The sequence below is a fragment of the Lepidochelys olivacea genome, assembly GCF_965140295.1.
Source record: "Lepidochelys olivacea isolate rLepOli2 genome assembly, chromosome: 7".
Classification (NCBI taxonomy): Eukaryota; Metazoa; Chordata; order Testudines; family Cheloniidae; genus Lepidochelys; species Lepidochelys olivacea.
In genome coordinates, this window is record NC_140417.1 from 37,043,115 (window position 1) to 37,062,038 (window position 18,924).

At 44.4% G+C, this 18,924-nt stretch overlaps 1 protein-coding gene across 1 annotated transcript in view; it reads left to right on the plus strand.

Annotated features, from left to right (window-relative positions):
* The first annotated feature begins 3,242 nt into the window (after nucleotides 1-3,242).
* The window catches only part of ACAD9 (acyl-CoA dehydrogenase family member 9), a 62,690-nt gene continuing 47,008 nt past the window's right edge, over nucleotides 3,243-18,924 (plus strand). Inside the window, exons 1-3 of the mRNA XM_084635179.1 lie at nucleotides 3,243-3,439; nucleotides 13,796-13,889; nucleotides 17,558-17,659. Of these exons, the coding sequence (XP_084491305.1) occupies nucleotides 3,314-3,439; nucleotides 13,796-13,889; nucleotides 17,558-17,659 (322 nt within the window). The 5' untranslated portion in view covers nucleotides 3,243-3,313. The remainder of the gene's footprint in view (nucleotides 3,440-13,795; nucleotides 13,890-17,557; nucleotides 17,660-18,924) is intronic.

Here is an 18,924-nt window from a genome sequence, read left to right on the forward strand (position 1 = left end):
GCAGGGCACCAGGCAGTCCCTCTGTATCTGCCATATACTCCTTCACCTTCTACCAGTCCTTCAGAAGCTGGTGGTCAGAAAGGGCTGAGGTTGATGATTGTTTTCTATTAAGATTTCCTCTAACTAAGTTCATACTGACCCAGTCAGTATTATCCTACACTGATGGCCCCTTCTGCACAGTATTATCTACCAAAGTTCAGGGACTGCCATTGATAGCTTGTACAGATACTGAGAAAGCAACTGTTTAACCCTTGTGACATGTATCTGGTGAATGTGATCAGGGGACAAGAAACTGAACAAGTGAAAAACATCCCAGAATATGGCAAATCATGATTTTAAATTACACAGGGGAAGCATTTACTACTTTTTACAAGGATTAATTAAAGTAGTATGTTAAAAATTAAAATAGCAATTTTATTCTTTTCAGAGTAGCAGCCGTGTTAGTCTGTATTCGCAAAAAGAAAAGGAGTACTTGTGGCACCTTAGAGACTAACCAATTTATTTGAGCATAAGCTTTCGTGAGCTACAGCTCACTTCCTCAGATGCATATCGTGGAAACTGCAGCAGGCTTTATATATACACAGAGAATATGAAACAATACCTCCTCCCACCCCACTGTCCTGCTGGTAATAGCTTATCTAAAGTGATGATCAGGTGGGCCATTTCCAGCACAAATCCAGGTTTTCTCACCCTCCACCCCCCCACACAAATTCACTCTCCTGCTGGTGATAGCCCATCCTATCACCAGCAGGAGAGTGAATTTGTGTGGGGGGGTGGAGGGTGAGAAAACCTGGATTTGTGCTGGAAATGGCCCACCTGATCATCACTTTAGATAAGCTATTACCAGCAGGACAGTGGGGTGGGAGGAGGTATTGTTTCATATTCTCTGTGTATATATAAAGCCTGCTGCAGTTTCCACGATATGCATCTGAGGAAGTGAGCTGTAGCTCACGAAAGCTTATGCTCAAATAAATTGGTTAATTTTATTCTTGAGACTCGTCTCTCTCTTCAGACCTCCCAATGTGTGTTCTAAAATACGGCAGCATAAAACATTTTTCATTGGAATAATATGTGACATGTATGAATGACTTGTAAACATGATGTGATTTGTTAACATTGTGGCCAGGGCCTATACCTATCCTCTCCACTGCCTACTGGTCCCCTAATAAAATGTTCTCTGGGTCTTATCTTTTCTTACATAAACATACAGCTAAGGGTAGCATAAAATCCCTCCTTTACCTGTAAAGGGTTAAGAAGCTCAAATAACCTGGTTGCACCTGACCAAAAGGACCAATAAGGGAAGAAGATACTTCCAAAGCTGTGGGGGAAGGTTTTTGTTTGTGCTGTCTGTGTTCTCTCTGGGACAGAGGGACCAGGGCAGGAAAAATACATCTCCTAAAGCCATATCTGAAATAAGCGTCTAAGATTACAAATTGTAAGTAACAGCAAGGAAATGCCTTAGGTTATCTTTTGTTTTAGCTTGTGAATTTTCTCTATGCTAAGAGAGAGGTTTATTCCTGTTTTTTGTAACTTTAAAGTTTTGCCTAGAGGGGAATCCTCTGTATTTTAAATCTTATTACCTTGTAAAATTACCTTCCATCCTGATTTTACAAAGGTGCTGCTTTTACTTTTTTTCTTTTATAATAAAGTTCTGTTTCTAAGAATCTGATTTGGTTTTTAGTGTCCTAAAAACTCAAGGGTCTGGTCTGTGCTCACCTTGTTTACCTATTTGGTTGGTATATGATTCTCAAGCCTCCCCAGGAAAGGGGGTGAAGGGGCTTGGGGGGAGTATTTTGGGGAAACAGGAACTCCAAGTGGTCCTTTCCCTGAATAGCTCACTTGGTGGTGGCAGCAATACCATCCAAGGACAAGGAAGGATTTTTGCCTTGGGGAAGTTTTTAACTTAAGCTGCTAGAAATAAGCTTAGGGGGCCTTTCATGCGGGTCCCTACATCTGTACCTCAGAGTAGGGAGGGAACCCTGACACTTGGACTGATAATAACTATTAAACTGCTTCACCAATAGCAACGTCTCCTGTGTGAACTAAAAATGTAATACACAGTACTAAAAGCCTTCCTGTTAATGAACTGAAAAAGTATGATTACATAATATTATAATATAGACAAATATGATTGAAATGTTGCTGTTGAGAGGACTGGGAGAGGAGAAAAAGCCTGGATTTTGTTTATCGTGCATCAGAAATTGATGACTACCAAGAAGCTTAGGTGCAATAGATTGGATGGTGGGCATGCAGCTTGTTGTGCAGTACTGAAACACAGATTACAGTCTGAAGTATAAGAAATAATTGTCAATGATTATATAACAAGCCATTCAAGGGAAAATTTCCTCCTCTCAGTGTGAGCCCCAGCCTGTGTTTTCCTGAAACATAGAGGAAAGTACACACTAAGTATAGTTGCTGCATTATAGGCCCAGTAGTGCAATTATAGGATCCCTAGTCAGGCTGTAATAGCCATGCTAATAAGGATGTTTATTATTTGATTGGGGATATAACCCTCTTGTCTCAGGCCATAAAGCTTAGGAAGAAACAGTTTCTTAACCTACCACTATGTGCAATCACTCACCACAGCCAGATGCAACTGTTCAATATCAGCTTCTCCCTTAAAACTCATGAGAGTGGCTTGAACCAATGGGTTTCAGAGTAACAGCCTGTTAGTCTGTATTCGCAAAAAGAAAAGGAGGACTTGTGGCACCTTAGAGACTAACCAATTTATTTGAGCATGAGCTTTCGCAAGCTACAGCTCACTTCATCGGCTGTAGCTCACGAAAAGCTTATGCTTGAAACAATGAGATTTTTTTTAGCAATGAATGTGTTGAGGGTGTTTTCCTGTGGCCAGTTTTTTCCTGGAGCCAGCCGGGCCAAGAACATCCCCTTTTTTAAAAAAAAAAAGGGCTGAGCTTCCCAAGACTCCAGGAGCTGGGGGTCTAAGGAACAGCTAGGCAGGGCATCCCTCACAAGGCTTCCCCAGCCTGCTCCCGCGCTAGCTTAGTCCCGGATCGCCTCTGAACCCAGACGGCCCCGGCTCCGGCCTGATGGGCACAACCGCAGGCCAATGTACTGCTGGGGGCGTGGCCTGAATGGTGTGACTGGCTGCGCGGGGGGGGGTGGCGTGTGAGGGGCGGGGCACATGGCGCCCGCCTCAAGCCCATCTGCAGGAGGGAGGGGTTGAGAGGGGTTTGTGTCACGTGACCCATCTGATGCGTCATCAGCGCGCGCCCCTGACGGCTTCCCTAGGCAGTGGGCGGAGCCATGCCGGTTTCGGGCACTGCCTAGGGGCACAGTGACCCGGTCGGACATGAGCGGCCTCAGCCTTCTACTGCGGGTGGCGCGCGCCGCGTTCCCCCCCGGGGCCAGGCAGCTACGCACTGGCGGCCTCCGCAGTGCCTACGCCAAGGAGCTTTTCCTGGGGAAGCTGCGGAAGGTGAGGTTGAGGGAGACGAGCCCGGGCTCCCAGCACCCTCCGCAACTGTGCCCGGCCCCTGGGGGTGTCTCCTCCCCTCGCTGGGGCACCTCTGGGGCTGCCAGCCCCCGCCACTGACTTCCCGGCCCCTGGGGGTGTCTCCTCCCCTCGCTGGGGCACCTCTGGGGCTCCCAGCCCCCGCCACTGACTTCCCGGCCCCTGGGGGTGTCTCCTCCCCTCGCTGGGGCACCTCTGGGGCTCCCAGCCCCCGCCACTGACTTCCCGGCCCCTGGGGGTGTCTCCTCCCCTCGCTGGGGCACCTCTGGGGCTCCCAGCACCCGCCACTGACTTCCCGGCCCCTGGGGGTGTCTCCTCCCCTCGCTGGGGCACCTCTGGGGCTGCCAGCCCCCGCCACTGACTTCCCGGCCCCTGGGGGTGTCTCCTCCCCTCGCTGGGGCACCTCTGGGGCTCCCGGCCCCTGGGGGTGTCTCCTCCCCTCGCTGGGGCACCTCTGGGGCTCCCGGCCCCTGGGGGTGTCTCCTCCCCTCGCTGGGGCACCTCTGGGGCTCCCGGCCCCTGGGGGTGTCTCCTCCCCTCGCTGGGGCACCTCTGGGGCTCCCGGCCCCTGGGGGTGTCTCCTCCCCTCGCTGGGGCACCTCTGGGGCTCCCGGCCCCTGGGGGTGTCTCCTCCCCTCGCTGGGGCACCTCTGGGGCTCCCGGCCCCTGGGGGTGTCTCCTCCCCTCGCTGGGGCACCTCTGGGGCTCCCGGCCCCCGCCCCACCACGGACTGTGTCTGGCTCCTGGGGACTTTTCTCCTCTCTCTGGGGCAGTCCCAGGGCTGCCAGCACGCCCCTTGCAACGGTGCCTGTCCCCTGGGGTGTCTCCTCCCTTTGCTGGAGCACCGCTCAGGTTCCCCACCAGTGACTGTGCCCAGCCCCTGGGGACTCTTCTCTTGCTGGGGCACTCTTGGGGCTGCAAGCACCCTCCTTGCAACTGTGCCCAGCCCCTGGGGACTCTCTTCCCCTTGCTGGGATACCCCTGGCTGTTTGTCTCCTCAGGGTTCTCCTCCAGGCCACATCGTTCTCTGGGGCCTCCTTCCAGGTTGTCCCACCCTGGTGCCTCTCCCTTCGGGGGACCCCTCACAGCCCCAGCCTTTCTCCTGCATGGAATGGAGCCGTTTCATCCCCTGTTCTCTATGTGCAGACAATGATTTACAGCCTGGCTCTTATCTGTACAGGAGCAGCTCAGGAGTAGCTGTTACCTGAGTGATCTGTGTAAATGAGACCACCTATTCACTGTCTCTACACTTGTCATGGTCCAGTTGGGGGACCCAGATTCTAGAGTAAGAGGACCTCCCACCAGAGCATTTTGCACCATGTGAAGCACATCTACGCTTCCTATACACTAAGTTTTTTCTGAAAATCTTCCTTTGGTGCTAGCAACAATGGGAATGCTATTAGAAACGGCTTGCAAGGATTTTAACACTATTGCTTACTCGAGTCATTTGGTATTCAAGTTGGAGCATTAGGAGATATGTTTCAGATTGTGGGGTCAGGAACAGGTACGAAGATCTGCTATAAAAGTGAATGTGGCCTGAATGGTGCACAAGGGAAAGGAGACAGTTTATCTTGCACTCTGACCTATAGGACAGCAGCTGCTAGATAGACTTTAGGTTTGTTTGGTTTTTTTAAGTGATTTGCTAATCCTCTCCCTTCTGGATTACTATAACCTCTTCTTCAACCACACTGACATGCTTATTGCTCCTCTTAATGGTGTCCAAAGTGTAGTTGCCAAAACTATCTTCTAGCCAATTAATCTGATCATGTCTTCCCCTTCATTTTAATCCCTACACTAGTCCCCAAACACACCAGTTTGTTCAGACTCCATTCATAGTCTTTCACATTTTCATCCTGATTTTCATCTATTACCTGGTCTGCTATTGTCCCCTCTTCACCACAAGTGATACTGCGTTCATAATTTCCTCCTATTTGCATCTCTGTGCAATTTACTGTGGTTTCCCTTTATATGTGGAACACTCTCCCCATTCTAGTTTACCAACCTGCCACCCTTTCTTCATTTAAGTCCTTTTTAAGAAACCACTTCTACAATGACAGGTTTCAGAGTAACAGCCGTGTTAGTCTGTATTCGCAAAAAGAAAAGGAGTACTTGTGGCACCTTAGAGACTAACCAATTTATTAGAGCATAAGCTTTCGTGAGCTACAGCTCACTTCATCAGATGCATATCGTGGAAACTGCAGCAGACTTTATATATACACAGAGAATATGAACCTATACCTCCTCCCACCCCACTGTCCTGCTGGTAATAGCTTATCTAAAGTGATCATCAGGTGGGCCATTTCCAGCACAAATCCAGGTTTTCTCACCCTCCACCCCGCCACACAAATTCACTCTCCTGCTGGTGATAGCCCATCCAAAGTGACAACTCTTTACACAATGTGCATGACAATCAAGTTGGGCTATTTCCTGCACAAATCCAGGTTTTCTCACATCCCCCCCCACCCCCATACACACACAAACTCACTCTCCTGCTGGTAATAGCTCATCCAAACTGACCACTCTTCAAGTTTAAATCCAAGTTAAACCAGAACATCTGGGGGGGGGGGGGTAGGAAAAAACAAGAGGAAACACTTCTACAATGAGACTTACAAGGAGTAAGTTTATAACTAAAGAGGAAAAAAGCAAAGTTGTCTCCCCCTCTTGCCAGTGTATTCCAGATGCTGTGGATCTGTCATCTAGGTTGTAATGTTTTGGAGTTTGGGACTCTATATTCTTCTGTGTACTGTACAGTGCCAGGCATATTCTAGGTGCTTAACAAATAATAGAGCCAGTATTTGTATACAGACTGAAATCATTCTGAAACTTAATTTCTTTCCTTTAGAAGTTACACTTTATTCTACGGAGATTGCATAAGGTCCAAAATTCTGGATTCTATACTTCTGGGTTATCTGATTTTGCAGTAAAAACGTGCTTAGCACTTCACTTTTTGTTAGTTTAAATTGTTAGGAAACAGAACTTGTATAAAGGTGAGTTCTTTATATTATATCTAAAGGAAGATTTAATTGTGTGGTCAGTTTCACTTCCACATTTCGATGAACTGTTGGAAAGGCAGCTACAGAGGCACATACTCAAGTTTCCATTGCTTGTTGGTAGTTAAGTGTGCCCTTGGGGATGAAACCTGTTACACAATGTACATAGTCTATATTTTCTCTTTGCCCTTCTTCCTTTGAACCCTGCCCCTGCTGATGTCTTTTGAGCAGCACAATGAAACAGTGTCGCTTCTGCCCAGAGCTAGCCACAGCCATTGTGAAAAATGAGGCGTATCAGAATGGTCCTCTGGAACATCTCTCTATTAAGTGCCCATTTCTTTCCAGAATGCAGTTCCCAGGCCCTGTTCAATGCCTTCATTTTTAACATTGGCATCTAGTGAGTAGGTGGCAGTAAATTAAGGCCTTTCCCCTCACAAGCCACAGATGACAAAGGAGTGTATAATATATACGTGTGGACAATACAAGATTGCCAGCCTTCATGTCAGGAAATTGCTCTTTCACACGTTATGCAATTAATATTAATGCTTCAGTTTTTGTTTTGAAGAAAGGGGAGAAAATAATTGAAGGACATACTAAGCAACAGAGTGGATTTGACTTAAATCACTAATCAGGAAGACATGATTTAATCATGGATTTCTACATAAGAGCATTCTTGTTGGTTGCTATAACCTTAATACATACATAAGCTTCACAACTCAGAGATAGATGTAGGCTTCATTTTTAGAAGGTACACACTATACATTTTTAAAGTGATTTATTTTGAAAACTTTTCAGATTAGTTTTACAACTATATCAGAAAATGAATGATTGTTTGGTTATTTTATTTACCAAAGGTAATTGAAGCAGATACTTATGAAGTCATTGGGAGGTAAACTATTTATCTCCAGTTCAACAGGTTAATCATTAATATTTGGAGGATTTTCTTGCCACGCTGTATTAGGAAAACATCACCAGACGGACATTTTAAATTGTTTTATTTAACTAAAATAACCACGTTATGTATTCTGGATTTTTTTAACCGTAAACATATAATTTAACAAAACGAGCATATGAATTGTTGAATTCAAGTTTTTTAAAATCAGGTTTGTTTTTGTTAAAATTGTTAATTAAAATAGTTAAATGAAATATTTTAAAAAAAATTAAATCAACTATGTCAGCCAGGTCAACATGAGAAACTTAAAATATTGGCTTCTGTAGCTAACTCAGTTATCTTCATCTTCATTTTCCTATTTTTTTCATAATCTGGAAAAGAAAAACAAGCTTTCCTGCTTTTTCAGGTCCCAAACGATTTCTCAATTTGGAATGAATTAGAATATTTTCTTCCTTTGGACTTTCTACACCGGCAGAAGAAGCTACTGCTGTTAAAAGTGAGATTATCACTTCACTAGTCTCTGAATCCAAGTGCTTAAGTGACTTCCACCAATTCACTGGTGTGACTTTCTTTAAAACGTGATCAGCAAACATATTTCTTGAATGGTTCTTATTCACAAAGTGGGTCTCTTTTATGGCCTGCTGCCATTATAGGCTACGCTCAGAAAGACCTCAAGACTTCTGTAATGTGCTGCTCAAACAGTTCCACTGTTTGTCTGTATTCGCAAAAAGAAAAGGAGTACTTGTGGCACCTTAGAGACTAACCAATTTATTTGAGCATAAGCTTTCGTGAGCTACAGCTCACTTCATCGGATGCATATTGTGGAAACTGCAGAAGACAGTACATTGAGTACTCTTTACATTGAGAGTGGTCACTTTGGATTGGCTATTACCAGCAGGAGAGTGAGTTTGTGTGTGTGGGGCGGGGGGTGAGAAAACCTGGATTTGTGCTGGAAATGGCCCAACTTGATTATCATACACATTGTAAGGAGAGTGATCACTTTAGATAAGCTATTACCAGCAGGAGAGTGGGGTGGGAGGAGGTATTGTTTCATGGTCTCTGTGTATATAATGTCTTCTGCAGTTTCCACAGTATGCATCCAATGAACTGAGTTGTAGCTCACGAAAGCTTATGCTCAAACAAATTGGTTAGTTCCACTGTTGTTTCTACAGCCTGTCCCTCCCTTCTCACATTTATCTCCAGACTTCTGCTCCTTGTCCAGATCTGTTCCACCCCCAACAATCTTTTATTCATTGAACTTTTTGAAACTTTACACTTTTAGAGAGGTAAGGGATTGCAAATGTATGTACACAGAGTCAGAGGGACAATAGGGTTGAGGTTGGTTTTTGCTGTTAACAAGCATGTTATCTCTGGGGAGACACATACACAGTTTGAGAACTGCAAAACTAAGCATCTTTGATGGTATCTTCTAGATCAGGATGGGCAAATTATAGCCCGTGGGGTGGATCTGGCCCGTCAGGGCTTTGAAACTGCTCCGCAGGATTGCCACCCCTGTGGCGCCAAGGTAGGCTTCCTGCCTGCCCTGGCCCCACACCGCTTCTGGAAGCAGCCGGCACCACGTCCCTGCGGCCCTTGGGGGAGCAAGGGCAGAGGGCTCAGTGTGCTGTCTGTGCCTGCAGGCACCGCCCTCCGCAGCTCCCATTGGCCGGGAACAGAGAGCCGCGGCCAATGAGGGCTTCAGGGGAGGTACCTGCAGACAAGGGCAGCGCGTGGAGCCCTCTGCCCCTCCCCTCCCCAAGGGGCTGCAGGGATGTGGTGCTGGCTGCTTCCGGGAGCAGTGTGGGGCCAAGGTAGTCAGGGAGCCTGCCTTAGCTCCGCTGCGTGCCGCTGCCACCCTGGAGCTGCTCAAGGTAAGCAGCACTGGGCCAGAGCCCATACCCCGAACCCCTCCTACACCCCAACCCCATGCCCTGAGCCCCCTCGTAATCCTGCACCCCTCCTGTGCCTTAAGACTGCTCTTGCACCCCCAACCACTTGCCCTGAGCCCTTTCCTGCACACTGCACTCCCTCCCATACCCTAACTCCTTGCCCCAGCCTACATTCGTGGCCCTGCGTGCAATTTCCCGACCCAGATGTGGCCCTCTGGCCAAAAAGTTTGCCCACCCCTGTTCTAGACTGACCACTGAGTCCCATTGGGCAGATAGAAAGATTAACCAAAATAATCTATACAGAAGTCTGTGGACCCAATTTTATGGGGTTCCAGGATCCATCAACTATTGAAACTCATTTACAAAACTTTTCTTAAACATTACGTGAATATATGGTCTCATACTATAGAATTAGAATATATAATCCCTATTCAATGGTGAGAGATCTTTGAGCTATAATGTGATTTAATTAAAACTATCTTTAGATTGCTTTTTTCATCAAAAAGAATTTTATCAAAATTTTGATTTTTTTTATTTTAAAAAATCATTGATTTTTATCCACCCTGCTAAGCAACCAAGTTAATTGCTTAATGTTTTAAAGTATAGTAAATTTTCTTTAAAATAGAAATGGGTAGCTAAATGATATACTAATTATCAGACAATTAAATGTCATGGAACTTACTTCTGAAGTAATGCCCTCCACTCACTGATAGTAATGGGATTTTTGCCATAGACTTCACTGGGAACAAGACTGGATCCTTTATAGTGTTCGAAGAGCATTAGCTTTTCTTCTGTGCCCTTAAACAAGCCAAGGAGCATAAACACTGCCAAATTACCGTATATGCTCGTTAATAAGCCAAATTTTTTTAGTAAAAAAGGGAAGCATCAGAAAAGAGGGTCAGCTTATGAACAGGTATAGAGAGGGAGAGGTGGGACACAGCCCCCACCCCAACAGAGGGAGCAAGGAGAGGCAGCAGAGTCAGAAGGAAAGAGGTGGGGCCAGAATCTCTCCGCTTCTGGCCACGCTGCTCTCTCCCCAGCCTCCGAAGAAGCTGCAGCTTCGGGGCTGGCACTCTGCGGCCGCACCGCCCGGCCCAGCCCGCCGGAGCACGCTGCGGCCACGCCAGAGACATCCTCCCCGGCCCACCCCAGCTAAGATGGGAAGGGATGGGATGGGAGGAGTGTGGGGGTCCTGGTCTAGGGGTGGGATCATGGGGTGGTGGTCACAGGGGTTGCTTCTCCCCCAGATGCTGTCCCGGCCCGGCAGGGTGAACAGCTGGCGCGCCGGGACGCTTTGTTTTCTTAGTTTTACCTCTGTGCCTGCGGACGCTCAAGGTAAACAAACCATCTCGGCCCGCCAGCAGCTTATCCTGATGGTCCAGGAGCCAAAGTTTGCTGACCCCTGAATTATAGGGTCAGCTTATGAATGTGTCATAAAAATTTTCCATTTTTACTTATCTATCTTGGCGGGGTCGGCTTATAAACAAACCGGCTTATGATCGAGTATATCCGGTAAGTGTAAAAATATAATAAGAGCCAAAAAAGAGTTTGAAGAACAGCTAGCCAAAAACTCAAAAGGTAATTATTAAATGTTTTTTTCAGTACATCAGAAGCAGGAAGCCTGCTAAACAACCAGTGGGGCCCCTGGATGATCGAGATACAAAAGGAGAACTTAAAGACGATAAAGTCATTGCAGAGAAAATAAATGAATTCTTTGCTTCAGTCTTCACGGCTGAGGATGTTAGGGAGATTCCCAAGCCTGACCCATCGTTTGCAGGTGACAAATCTGTAGAATTGTTACAGATTGAAGGGTCACTAGAGGAGGTTTTGGAATTAATTGATAAACTTAACAGTAACAAGTCACTGGGACCAGATGGCATTCACCCAAGAGTTTTGAAAGAACTCAAATGTGAAATTGTGGAACTATTAACTATGGTTTGTAACCTGTCCTTTAAATCAGCTTCTGTACTCAATGACTGGAAGATAGCTAATGTAACGCCAATATTTAAAAAGGGCTCTAGAGGTGATCCCGGCAATTACAGAACGGTAAGTCTAACGTCAGTACTGGGCAAATTAGTTTAAACAATAGTAAAGAATAAAATTGTCAGACACATAGAAGAACATAAATTGTTGGGCAAAGGTCAACCTGGTTTCTGAAAAGAGAAATCATGTCTTGCTAATTTATTAGAGTTCTTTGACAGGGTCAACAAACATGTGGACATAGTGTACTTAGATTTCCAGAAAGCCTTGACAAGGTCCCTCACCAAAGGCTCCTCCGTAAATTAAGTTGTCATGGGATAAGAGGGAAGATCATTTCATGGATTGAGAACTGGTTAAAAGACAGAGAACAAAGGGTAGGAATAAATGGTAAATTTTCAGAATGGAGAGGGGTAACTAGTGGTGTTCCCCAAGGGTCAGTCCTAGGACCAATCCTATACAACTTAATCATAAATGATCTGGAGAAAGGGGTAAACAGTGAGGTACCTAAGTTTGCAGACGATACTAAACTTCTCAAGATAGTTAAGACCAAAGTAGACTGTGAAGAACTTCAAAAAGATCTCACAAAACTAAGTGATTGGGCAACAAAATGGCAAATGAAATTTAATATGGAAAATGTAAAGTAATGCACATTGGAAAAAATAATCCCAACTATTCATACAATATGATGGGGGCTAATTTAGCTACAACTAATCAGGAGAAAGATCTTGGAGTCCTCGTGGATAGGTCTCAGAAGATGTCCACGCAGTGTGCAGCGGCAGTCAAAAAAGCAAATGGGATGTTAGGAATCATTTTAAAAGGGATAGAGAATAGGATGGAGAATATCTTATTGCTCTTATATAAATCCAGGGTATGCCCACATCTTGAATACTGAGTACAGATGTGGTCCCCTCATCTCAAAAAAGATATACTGGCATTAGAAAAGGTTCAGAAAAGAGCAACTAAAATGATTAGGGGTTTGGAACAGATCCCATATGAGGAGAAATTAAAGAGGCTAGGACTTTTCAGCTTGGAAAAGAGGAGACTAAGGGTATATAAAATCATGAGTGGTGTGGAGAAAGTGAATAAAGAAAAGTTATTTACTTGTTCCCATAGTATAAGAACTAGGGGCCACCAAATGAAATTAATGGGCAGCAGGTTTAAATCAAATAAAAGGAAGTTCTTCTTCACTCAGCGCACAGTCAACCTGTGGAACTCCTTGCTTGAGCAGGTTGTGAAGGCTAGGACTATAACAGGGTTTAAAAGAGAACTGGATAAATTCATGTAGATCAAGTCCATTAATGGCTATTAGCCAGGATGGGTAAGGAATGATGTCCCTAGCCTCTGTCTGTCAGAGGGTGGAGATGGATGGCAGGAAAGAGATCACTCTGATCATTGCCTGTTAGGTTCACTCCCTCTGGGGCACCTGGCATTGGCCACTGTCGGTAGACAGGTTACTGGGCTGGATGGACCTTTGGTCTGACCCAGTATGGCCATTCTTATGTACTATCAGAATAGATAAACTCCAAATTAAATTTATTGATTATTAATCAAAAGAAGGATTCTTGAAGTATGAACTTAAATTGAGCCAAACAAATCCACAAGAGGCATTAACCAAATTCAGTAATGTGAGGTTAGCAGCACTTTGTGATCTTCCAGAACAAACCATGTCGTGTCAAGGAAAGGATCGTGGAAATCAAGCAAACAAATTTCGTCCCATAGAGCCTGACCATCACTTATTTCATACTCAGCTCCTCCTGATATAGCAAATTTTTTATACATTGGTCCTTTTCTGAAAATTTTAGAAGTTACCAAATCCTAAGTGTTGTCTCCACACTCCTTTAGGAGTACTTGAGTGAAGAGAGAATGACATGGTCTTGCAAAGGGGAGTTTTGTTTTGAGAAGGCAGGGTAAGGGAGTAGGAACACTGTCACTTTAGCGATATTTCACATCTCTTATTAGCTGCTCATAATTTTCTCTTTATTCAAGTCTAAAGATTGTAATGCCTCCAACTTGCAATGAAAAACCCCTTGTGTGAGGGAGAGACTGGAGCAAAGCGGAACTGCATTGTGCTAATCCATGCACTCTATTATTGAGCACCCAACGATGTGCTGAGAGTTTCACAAAACTAGTATATATCGTCCCTGCCCCAAGGAGCTTACAGTCTAAAATTGGCCCAAGTGAGGGCCATAAACAAAAATGTGTACTAATTGGTAAAACAGGATTCTGGTAACAGGGTCATGTGGTTACTCAAGTATGTACTTGTTGGTCGCTCATTTTACCTGTTAGCACACTTTCTTGTATATGAGCAGTTTTCCTTCACCCCAGTTTTTCATTTTCAGATGCTATTCCTCGTTTGTTTCAACATGCAGTACAATTGAAAAATGTAGTTTTCAGTACAGAACAAGTATCTTTCATTTACTTAAGTTTGCTTATTTGAGACTACCTGAATTCCTGTAAACATTTTCCACAATTTTTGTTTTTAGAGGTTAACATCTAAAAGCCACATGTTCTTCTTCAGCCTGCTTTTTATTTTAAATTACCGTAATCATATTATACTCTGACGTTTTAGGAGGAAGTTTTCCCTTATCCAGAGATTTCTAATGAAGAATTAGAAGAAATCAACCAGTTTGTAGGACCAGTAGAAAAATTCTTCAGTGAGGAAGGTATGGTTATTCATCTTTTTCCATACAAATGGTTTCTAATTAGTGATATTACTATAATTGAAATACTAAAAAGGAAACACTGTTACACTTTGTGCATTTATCATGACTTGTATAGTGTCACTGTTTTCCCTTGCATAGTCAATTTTCTCTTTTTGTTCAGTTCACTCATGCATCAAAGAGGAGAGAAATAAGAAAATTATTGTAAAACCACAAAAATTTGAAAGGAGGGCTCTGGGGCAAATGTAAGAATTGAAACTGCTTTTCCCTTTAAAAGTGTGTTCCTTTCACTGTCCTGTAATTTATAAGCATCTGATTTTGCTCATCTTTTTCCAACCAAATTCAGCAGAGGCAAGCAGAAAGAGTGACTATTTCAGAAGCTATGAGCATATAAAAATAGATGTTCTGCAATACTAACTAGATCAGTGAATCTGTTTTGGAAAATTGATGAACTTTTTGCTTAGCAAAGGCACAGTGTGATTAAATGTTTAATTTTTTCTCTGTTCTCTCAGAGAAACATTGTTGAATAGCTCCTAATTTCTTTACAAGCACTTATTTTCACTTCTGACGTAGTTAAGCAGTATCACCCCCAATTTCCAGATGGCAAGTGTGGGGCAAAGCTTCTGACTTCCCCAAAGACTCGGAGGAAGTCCAGGGTCATGACGTGGATTAAAACTCCTGAGGCTATTGGGCCAACTAGCAGCCAGTGACTATGTCCCTGTTCAATGGAATAATTCAGCAATTTAAGCTAAAACTCAAGAAATTCTTAAGAGTGACAGAGAAGACAATGCATATTTAGAGGGCCATGAAATCAAAAAATAAACAAATACTCTTCAGTCAGTTTAAGAGCTGATATTTAATGGAGAAATGAAAAGGAGTACTTGTGGCACCTTAGAGACTAACCAATTTATTTGAGCATAAGCGTTCGTGAGCTACAGCTCACTTCATCGGATGCATCCAATGAAGTGAGCTGTAGCTCACAAAAGCTTATGCTTATGCTCAAATAAAGCTTATGCTCAAATAAATTGGTTAGTCTCTAAGGTGCCACAAGTACTCCTTTTCTTTTTGCGAATACAGACTAACACGGCTGTTACTCTGAAACCTGTCATTATGTAATGGAGAACATGAAAATGAAAAACATTAGGTTACACGGGTCTAGTTGATGGTGAAAATGATTTAATTTTGTTTGGGTACTCTGCCATTTCTGGTTAGATATTCAGGGATAATTCTGAGCAGCAAAAAAAAAACTGGAAAGCTGCCTAAGCGCTTGGAAATTTGATACAGTTGGCACTGAGCAAAGAAATTCAGCTGAGCAGAATCTCTGAAGCTTGGCAATTCTCATACACCATGCAGATGTCTGTATCACTCTAGTGAATGAACAAGTAAACAACAAACGCTTTTCTCTCCCAAATCAGCAAATTATAACCCAAGTATATTCTTGATATGATGTGCTTTGTAGCCTAAACCATTACAAAAAATCAGTTGCTTTGTTACAATGTTATGTTTTCTGACTGAATTTCATCCCTCAACCAAGCATTGTGGTTGACCCCTTCTACCTCATGCAGTCCTTGTTAAGTCCCCTGCCTGTGATGAATAGGAATCTTTCTCAGGGAAGTGCCACTGGACTCTGCAGGATTTGCTTTTTTCCCTCAAGAATTTTTTTCGGCAGGATAGCTTCAGCCTCTGCTGCTGAACAGCAACATACCGTAATGAAAACTAATGAAATTCTTGTCAGTTTACACGCTTGCTATTCTTGAGGACCTAATGGGCAGCTGTGCAACTGGCAAGAACCAGATCTGTTCTTGCTTAAAAACTACCTAATCTATTAAAATTTATTGGGATAAATGTTCTTGAGGCTGTTCTGTGACAAATTCCGAGTTGTTTTTTTTCTTTATCCCAGTGTTTTGGAATTGTGGAATTTCTTATACTATTCTAATGCTTCATGCTAGTGTACACCTGAATATGCAAAGAAATGTTCAACATGGTTAAAAAAGCTATAGATTCTCCCCACTTCCAAGGCCCTACTATTCATGTGTCACCACTTGGAGTATAACTTCTGTCATTGAAACCTTCCAGTCAGTTCCTTCTTGAATGCAGTCAGGGAAGGAGCACCGTGAGGAGCTGTGCCTCTTCAGCTGGAGAACTGTTTCAGCTGAGTAGAGCTCGTTCTTGCAGAAATCTCTTCAGTCTTATTTTTTTTGTGGAGCGTTCTCTTCTTACTATGTAAGAAACAACTGGAAGATTCCAAGGGCTGTTATGTGCTATCCAGGAGCCACCATGAAGAGAGGAGTTGGCTCAAATTCTCTCCCACTATTACTGCCTTAGGAACTAGAACAGAGGTGGGCAAACTACAGCCCACAGGCCGGATCCGGCTCACCAACTGTTTTAATCCAGCCCTCGAGCTCCTGCTGGGGAGTGGGATATGTGGCTTGCCCTGCTCCAGCACTCTAGCTGGGGAGCAAGGTTGGGGGCCACTCCATGTGGCTCCTGGAAGCAGTGTCATGGCCCCACTCCAGCTCCTATGCGTAGGGACAGCCAGGCTGCTCCACTCTGCACGCTGCCCCTGCCTGAAGCGACGTCTCTGCAGCTCCCATTGGCCAGGAACTGCAGCCAATGGGAGCTGCAGGGGTAGCACCTGCGGATGGGGCAGCGTGCAGAGCTGCCTGGCCGCAGCTCTGCATAGGAGCCGGAAGAGGGACATGGCCACTGCTTCCAGGAGCCACTTGAGCTAAGTGCTGCCCGGAGCCTGCACCCCTGCGCCTCTCCCCACACCCCGACCCTGATCCCCCTCCCACCTTCCAAACCCCTCGGTCCCAGCCCAGAGCACCCTCCTACACCCCAAACTCCTCATCCCTAGCCCCACCCCAGAGCCAGCATCCCCAGCAGGAGCCCTCCCCTGCGCACCCCATTCCACCACCCCCTCCCGCACCCTGAACTCCTCATTTCTGGCCCCATCCCAGAGCCCTCTCCTCTCCCTCCCCCCCGCCCCACCCCAACTGCAATTTTGTGAGCATTCATGTCCCACCATACAAGTTTGCCCGCCCCTGGACTAGAACGAGTAGAAGCAGAATTGTGAGGTCAAGTAACTTCTTACAGGAATGTACCTGAGGGGTTTTATTTCCCTGCAGTGTAGTGGTAACCTCCGTATGCAGTGGGTCACAGTATTCCACCTTGCATCTACTTCAAAACTGGTAGTGAGCCGTAATGGTATAGTGCCTAATGATTGCTGGGGGGCTGTTTAATACTTTTCCAGATTCAGGGGAGTGAGGGGTTGGGGCATGTTAGCCATTGTTAAAGGCAGTCTGAAGCTAATAGGAGCAGTTTCTGTAAAGTTAAATGGGTGAAGCATGTGCGCATCTGTTGGAGCATGAGTCAAAAGCTAGGGTGCTGAACATGTAGTCTGGTTTGCTGCTGAGGATGCTTTGAGATGCTAGAGGAGAATACTTGTTGAGGGCTTGGAGGCAGGTGAGACACTCTGATTGCTCCTTTTTCCATTAGCCATATCCTGTTTTGCAGGTCTATGCTCTCATGTTGATTATTGGGAATAGAGGTTATGCTGCTATTAACATGCCATGGTATTGAGAGTGCTGTTGTAGCCTGCCTGCTTTGCACTGATGCAAATACTCTTGTGGAGGCACACTTGCTGTAACCAGTCATACTTCTATTTTCAGTGGACTCTACGAAGATTGACCAAGATGCTAAAATCCCACCAGAAACTCTAAAAGGATTGAAGAGCCTTGGACTCTTTGGCATGCAGGTTCCAGAGGAATATGGTGAGTAAAAAAAGATACTGAAAGTAGAGCCAAACAATTTCTTCCTTTCAACACAAAATGCACCATAAGGCATCACATGCCACTTCCCCCTGTTTTCAAGTCCTTGGCTGAAATGAGGAGGGCTTGGTGTTGCATGGGCATCTCAGTCTCCCAGCACTTGCTCAAAATGCATACATAACACTGGCTTACCAGACAAACTATGGAGTCTGATGGAACTGTCAATATTGAAGCCACTACCTTTGACTCACTCAAGTAAGCAAGGAACCCATTTGTCCATTTTAAAAACTTAATAGCTGTGTTGAGACATAGTTGTATTTTATTAAACCAAAAAACCCTGTCTTCAGCTTCAGAAGTGTCTGTGGGCCAGGGGCACTAGTTCCTCAATGGAGTAAACGCCCAGAGTTGCGGAGAGAGGACGAGGAATATGTTTTCATGCCCTCATATGTGCACAGTGAGGTGGTCTTGAGAGTGTTATAATTTTTTTTTATCAAGATGTAAAATAAGAAATGAGATCGCTTGCCTAGCGGTCTTAAACAGGGATTTGAAGGAGGATGGGACAGTGGCTTTAAAAACTAGTTTGGCCTGGGTATGTGGTGTATGAAGGACAACCTGAACTACAATGTATTTGTTGCAGTGAGTATAATAGTGCTGAATAAAGCTGGAAGAAGACCTAACTCAGAATTCTTGTGATTTAGTTAGTTTATATCTTCTTTTAACCATACTCTTGTGTGTTGATGCATGCAAGTTGACCTATTACTTATTTTTGTTTAATTTCTCATGAGTGCAACAGAGATGCAAATCTTTCTTCTGCAAAGATCTGAGAACAGCATCCATTTGATCCCGTTCCAAGACTAATACATAACACAAATAACTAAAAAGAAAAAAATGGAAGAGTTTTTTTTATTAATGAAATTGAGTCATGCTAGTCACTAGAATTCATAGCAGGTTTAATTTTGTCTTAGAATACATTAAATTATCTACTGCTCTAGTAGTCTTAAAACAGTCTTTGTAATGCCAAATGGGTCTTCTACTGTTAATGTCAGAGAAATTTTTGAAAAATCTAAAGTCTGTGTGCACAACTAATACTATCATCAGACAATAGCTGTGTTTACATACAGGTAGCTAATTAGACGTCATTTCTGTGTGGGGATCTCGGGCTTTTTCCAAACATCTTCTAGCTTTTTCTCTTCACCTTTTTGTATGTGGTCTATATTGAAATATTTTAGTAGACATACAATGCTGAGTGGGTTAGTGCACCAGGAGGA